Genomic DNA, 6,580 nt, shown 5'->3' on the forward strand with positions numbered 1-6,580 from the left:
GGTGACTGCTTTTCTAGAGGACCCAGGTTCAATTCCCAGGACCCACATGATAGCTCACAACTGTCTGTAACTCCAGTTCCAGGGGATCTGGGACTTTCACATAGACATATGTGCAGGCAAAACATATAAAATAAAATAAACACATCATTCTTAAAAGTGGGGAAGGGGTGGTTTGCATTACAAAAACTGCTGGGCAGATAGGTACAACAATTGATCCTGACTGAGCCTTTTGGAGTGCGGGAGATGGAATCCACCAATCCACTAAAAAAACAAACATTCCTCCTATCCCAGAAAAAAACCCAACCCAAACAAACAAAAAACCAGGGCTGTGGAGACAGCTCAGCTGGTAAGGGCACCTGCAGAGGCCTGTTGGATGGTGAGGATGCAAGGCACATCGTATGGAAGCCTCGCCCTGAGCCTTACACCCACATGTGGAAGAAGAGAACCAACTCTTGAGAATTGTTCTCTGACCTCCACACAGAAGTCTGTGAGGCACGTGTATGACCACACACATAGTCATACAAAATAAAAGTATGACTACAAATGTGTAATGTACTTATACATATACCCCCTTTGCCCTCCTACCCAGTCTGTCTTGAGGTATTTCAGACCAGTCTGGAATTCACCGTATACTCCAGGCTCTCCTCCAACTTGCTATCCTCCTGCCTCCAGAGCTCTGGGATTGCAGGCATGTGTTATCACATATGGCTTAGCCTCTCTTTTCATGAATGTTCACAACACAACCATACCTAAGCGTAATCATCAGCACGTGAATAGCGTGCCCAAAGTTATGCTTATTGAATTATACTAACGTTATGAAATAGATCACATGATTTTACACAGGAGGGAACTGATGGCTAAAGAGGTCAGAAGGCTAAGTACTGTTCATATCACCACTAGAACACGGATTTGCTATCTCTGATTCAAAGCCCTTGGTCTAGGGAAGAAACATACTCTCAAAATTAGAGTCTGAGAGAGTTCAGCGGGCATCTCATTGTACGGAAGCGTCCCACCCTCAGGGCAACGGAAACCACAGGAAACCTGATGTGATGAGCATCTCAGACAAGCTCCGGGCACACAGCGGTCTCCTAGCCAGCCAGCGGTCCGCTGCGCGACCTCCCGACACACGAGGGCGCTGTCGCAGCACAGTGGGAACCAGCTGCTGGGTAGTGTCGCGAGATTACTAAAGCCGGAAGGGCGAAAGAGCAAGGGTCACGTAGACAGCACTCCCCGCCCGGTTCGCGTTAAGTTCTCGCGCGAGTTGTACTTCCGCCCTTTTGGCTCTCCGATCGGCACCATGGCGGTCGGCAAGAACAAGCGCCTGACGAAAGGTGGCAAGAAGGGAGCTAAGAAGAAAGTGTAAGTGACGGATTTTGCGGATCCCCGGTCTTTGGGGCCCGCAGGAGTTGGCGGGCAGGTCCTGGTCTGCAGTGTGGGGCGGATGGTGAGGATGCGGGGTGGATTGCGCGGCAGCGCTGCCGGCGGGTGCGCGCCGGACGGTCGCCTCTCCGCGACCGGGCCGGGTGTCGCGCACCGCGTGGGAGCCCGTCCTCCGTCTCCAGCAGTTGCTCGCGTGTTGCGACCTGTGGCTCGTGGGTTGCGGCACTTTTAACACCCCTTCTACGTCAGGACGCTCGGCAGTCACTCTGGCTGTCCATTTGGGACCCCACGTCACTTCTGTGCTCTGGGGCCTCGTGGAACTTGGAAACTCATGACACTTGCTTAGCAGCAGTTCGTGCTGTTCCGGACTGGTTAATTTCACAAGTCCTTTAGGTTCCGGGGCAGCCTGTGTAGCTTAGTGGGGAAGGCATGGCTAAGAAGAGTTTAAAAGTTGTCAGGAGTGTTCTTAGGATTTACAAAGCAACTTGAGGTTATTTTTCTCCAATCCAGGGTTGATCCATTTTCTAAGAAGGACTGGTACGATGTGAAAGCTCCAGCAATGTTCAATATTAGGAACATCGGAAAAACACTAGTCACAAGGACTCAAGGGACCAGTGAGTACCAAAGACTTATTTTGCTTTGTTCCTTGGCTGTTGCATGCGTATTTTAACAGGCGTCTTGGTCAACAATTTGTCCAATGATTGGGCACTTGATAGAAATGTCAGCCCAGTGGTTGCAGGTCTGGCATTTGGAGTGTTTGTTTTTAAGTGCATATGTGGCAACGAGGACAGTTTATACAACAGTCCACGAAAAACATCTAGGTATTGCCAGTAAGTCACTGGAGGTGGATTTGGTAACAAGTTAAAACAGGATCTGTGATTCTTTTGTAGAAATTGCATCTGATGGCCTCAAGGGTCGTGTGTTTGAGGTGAGCCTTGCCGATCTACAGAATGATGAAGTTGCATTTAGAAAATTCAAGCTAATTACTGAGGACGTTCAGGGCAAAAACTGTCTGACTAACTTCCATGGCATGGATCTTACCCGGGACAAAATGTGCTCCATGGTCAAAAAGTGGCAGGTGAGACAAAAAACTGTCTTAAGTGTGCTGTGGTGTGGGTGTGCATGTCTTGGGTGTGTTGGTAGGAAGGATCAAAACATGGAGAGTTTCATTTCCAACTAGGGATGGTTTTCTTGGTATGAAGCACTAGCCTGGCGTTGAATCCCGTTTTACATCAGTGAGTATCACTGTTACTCTTGAGACCCAGGCTCTCCTCATGCTAGGCAGTCGGTCCCAACACACAGCCGCATCCTTCACATTAGGTGGGGTGGGCACCTTTGCAGTTCTGAGTATGTTTTAGGGTTACCTTCTAAATTTAGAGTTCATAGTGAAAAGGTGAGCTAGCTGACGTGATTGTCTGACAGTGAGTGTGACTTGGTCCCCATTTGTTTTGTCCTTTAAAGTAACAAGCTGTCATAGCAGTTTGATTTCTTCATTTGAATAGTCAAAATCAGTTCATGGAGTTGTGAAGATGAAATAACATGTAGGGAAATGGACTTAGCACACTGACAACAAAGATGGCAGTCATCCATGTTTAAGGAAAAAGCTGTTGAGGTGTATCCGGCCGGGTAAGAGGAATAGCATATTGTATATGGGAATGAGTGATGACAAGATGTTTCGGTCCCAAATGAAGCCTACTGATTACCGTTACATGTATTGCTGACATTCCCTAATGTACTTTATATCATTTTGGAAATGATAAGCTATTTAATAAATATTGATACGTACTCCTTTGCAGTGAAGTGAATGTTAAGATTTTATGTTTTCAGGCAGTTCTGACTGCTATATGGGCTGGTCTCAAACTCAAAGATCCATCTGCCTCTTGAGTGATAGGATTGAAGGCATGTGCCACTGCTCATGGCAAATACTGGGTATATTTTGAAACTCTTATAGTTTGTAAAATTCAAAGAAATCAGATCACTTTGTCACTAAATGTGATCCTTTAAAAGATGGTAGTATGGTCTAATTACAGATTTTATTTACATCTTTGCATTTACATACTTAAGTTCTTTGCATAACTTTAGTTTGGAATAAAAGGCATTGAGAAATATTTTTATAGCAGAGCTAATCCACTGCCCTCTTATTTCAAGAAAGGATCTCCAGGGCTGGAGAGATGACTCTTCCAGAGGTCCTGAGTTCAATTCCCAGCAACCACATAGTGGCTCACAACCATCTGTAATGGGATCTGGCGCCCTCTTCTGGTGTGTCTGAAGACAGCTACGGTGTACTCACATACATAAATCTTTAAAAAAAGAAAGGATCTTCAACCTGTTGTGATCTGGTGCTTGCTATGTAGACCAAGCTGGCCTTAAACTTACAATCTGCCTTTGTACACTGAGTGCAGAGATTGCAGACATGTGTCATGTGTGGCTTATTTTGTTTTTGGTTTTCTGGTATCTTGAGACAGGGTCTCACTGTGAATCCTTGGAACATCTATGTAGACCATGTTGCCTCATTCTTAAAGAGATCCGGCATTTTCTGCCTCCTGCTACTGGATTTAATAAACCACCACACAACCTGTTTTTCCTTTTTAAAAAATAAAAACATACAGTTTCATTCTGTCTATACCATCTTAGAATTCAACTTTCAAAGCTCCTGTGTTTGGGGAGGGGTGTTGATACAAATGTAAGGATGTGAGTCCGGTTGATGACCGGTTTAGAGAGAGGGTAACAATGATTTTGGGGTATCATTTTAATTTCACTTTAAGGAAGTTGTGTAAACTATATACTTTATGTCACATGGGTTTGAAATCCCAAGCTTTTAGCACTAAAAGATTGATTTAGGCCATTAAAAACAAAAGGAGGGGGGAATCTCTGAGTTCAAGGCTAACCAGGGCTGTGTTGTGAGAACTGTCTCAGAAAACAGCAAGCCCCAAAACTGTTACAAGCTGACTATATCCTTTTCTTACTAGACTATGATTGAAGCTCACGTTGATGTCAAGACGACCGATGGGTATTTGCTCCGACTTTTCTGTGTTGGCTTCACTAAAAAACGCAACAACCAGATAAGAAAGACATCCTATGCACAGCACCAGCAAGTCCGCCAGATCCGCAAGAAGATGATGGAGATCATGACCCGAGAAGTGCAGACTAATGACTTGAAGGAAGTCGTTAATAAACTGTAAGTGGGTTTCCTTCTCTCCTGTTAAAGCATTCTGAATGCCTGTTGAATCATCTGCTGTTACTGAAGACTAGATGGAGTTGGACCCCAACTTAAATCACTGTTTGGTTGAAGTTATCTTACAGTGGATAGTGAGACTTACACTTGACTTAAATACACAGTGAATAACAGCTTTACATAATAATGCATGGGAATACGTGATGAGAAAGTGTTTCTGTTCCAGTTGATGACCACTGATAACTCATTTTTCTGATGTTCCCATGTAGAATACAATACAGGTGGCTAAGAGGGTGTTATGCAAAAAACCATAAGGAAGACTTAAATGTTAATTTTGTTGCTAAGTGTTACAATTTAGATACTTTTTAAGATTGTTTTTTGCCATTTAAAGAAAATTGCTTCTTGTATGAGAAAGTAGACTTTGGTGGTTTTTTTGTTGCTTGATTGTTTTTTTAAAAGTTTACTGTTCTTGCAGGATTCCAGACAGCATTGGGAAAGACATAGAAAAGGCTTGCCAGTCCATTTATCCTCTTCATGATGTCTTTGTTAGAAAAGTAAAAATGTTGAAGAAACCCAAGTTTGAATGTAAGTGAGAAACCCAGTTCCTCTGCAAAAACAAGTGCCTCTTAACCACTGAGCTGGCCTCTATATGTAGGTTTTTAGGGCAAAGTAACGGTCTGTTTTCTTCTGTCTGTAGTATGGGAACCAATTTTTTAAGGTATGATACTTGTTTATAACAAGACTTTTTCTTTTCCTTTTAGTGGGAAAGCTCATGGAGCTCCATGGTGAAGGCGGTAGTTCTGGCAAAACAACTGGAGATGAGACAGGTGCTAAGGTTGAGCGAGCCGATGGATATGAACCACCAGTCCAAGAATCTGTTTAAAATCCAGATTTTTAATAGTGACAAATAAAAAGTCCTATTTGTGATTGTTTGCTTCTGGGCATTGTTTTTAAAATACGAGAGCGGGGCTGGTGAGATGGCTCAGTGGTTAAAAGCACTGACTGCTCTTCCAGAGGTCATGAGTTCAAATCCCAGCAACCACATGGTGGCTCACAACCATCTGCAATGATATCTGATGCCCTCTTGTGGGGTGTCTGAAGACAGCTACAGTGTACTTTACATATAATAAATAAATAAATAAATAAATAAATAGTTAAAATACGAGAGCTTGGTGAATCAGGTATTGTTTAGTGGGTTTTATCCATTAAGTTAGAAGCCAGATTAGTAATGGGACAGGGTGTGGCCCTGTCTGGCCTCCAACAGGAGATTTGGAAACTTCTGATTTAGAAGCGTGTAGTATAACATCCTGTAAGTAGAAACCAGCATACTCCAAGGTTGGCTTTTTTCCCCTCCCTTTAAATAAACCAAACCTACTGCTCAGTAACAAAGTTATAAAGTAGCAGGAAAGAATTTTATGGTTGGGGGGTCACCACCACGTGAACTGTATTACAGGATCACAGCATTAGGATGGCTGAGAACCATTGAATTAGAGACTGCAGTTGGTGAGCCAAAAGACTGAATACTGGAGATGATTTGTTAAGGTTTTATGATGCCCAGGGATCATCCAGATCTCAGGCCTTATACATGCTAGGTAAGTGCTCTGCCACTGAGCCCTTTATAGTGTGCCATACTTCATTTTTTCTGCATGCCACTCCAGAAATTTGTCATTGTTCATATTAATGGAGATCCGTAGATTTCTCAATAGATAGCTCAGTTTCTTAATTTTCATTAAGCAATTCCCTCCCCCAGTTTTAGCCTATATTTTTACAGGGTAAAGTTTTAATGGGTTTCTGTCCTCTAGGCCAATAGTTTCATTTACCTGTATTAACAAAACAAGTGGACATGGTAGCAAGCAAATACTATCACAACTACTTTTCTAGCCGTAAAGTATTGGTTGATATATATATCTCCATATATCTCCGGCAGGCCTGTTGGTGTCTTGGTAATGAAGCAAGTAGTGCTGCTAATAGCTGTTTGTGAGCTTGAGTCACAAGTCACTTCTGGGGTGTGGTCAAGTCAGCTGG

The 6,580-nt window shown here is 43.3% G+C and overlaps 1 protein-coding gene and 2 non-coding genes across 3 annotated transcripts; all 3 read left to right on the forward strand.

The window, feature by feature from the left end:
- Positions 1–1,204: 1,204 nt before the first annotated feature.
- On the forward strand, positions 1,205–5,482 carry Rps3a (ribosomal protein S3A). The gene is made up of 6 exons (XM_028789469.1): positions 1,205–1,359; positions 1,891–1,994; positions 2,271–2,458; positions 4,350–4,558; positions 5,031–5,140; positions 5,317–5,482. Exons 1-6 carry the CDS (start codon positions 1,298–1,300, stop codon positions 5,436–5,438), a joined length of 795 nt encoding a protein of 264 aa, XP_028645302.1. The 5' UTR covers positions 1,205–1,297; the 3' UTR covers positions 5,439–5,482.
- LOC114640571 lies at positions 3,035–3,105 on the forward strand. Its single transcript, XR_003714165.1, has one exon. It is a non-coding gene; the product is annotated as a small nucleolar RNA SNORD73 (small nucleolar RNA).
- LOC114640572 lies at positions 4,751–4,815 on the forward strand. Its single transcript, XR_003714166.1, has one exon. It is a non-coding gene; the product is annotated as a small nucleolar RNA SNORD73 (small nucleolar RNA).
- Positions 5,483–6,580: the final 1,098 nt, after the last annotated feature.

This window comes from Grammomys surdaster, unplaced genomic scaffold (genome assembly GCF_004785775.1).
Source record: "Grammomys surdaster isolate TR1022 unplaced genomic scaffold, NIH_TR_1.0 125834, whole genome shotgun sequence".
In the NCBI taxonomy this organism is placed as follows: domain Eukaryota; kingdom Metazoa; phylum Chordata; class Mammalia; order Rodentia; family Muridae; genus Grammomys; species Grammomys surdaster.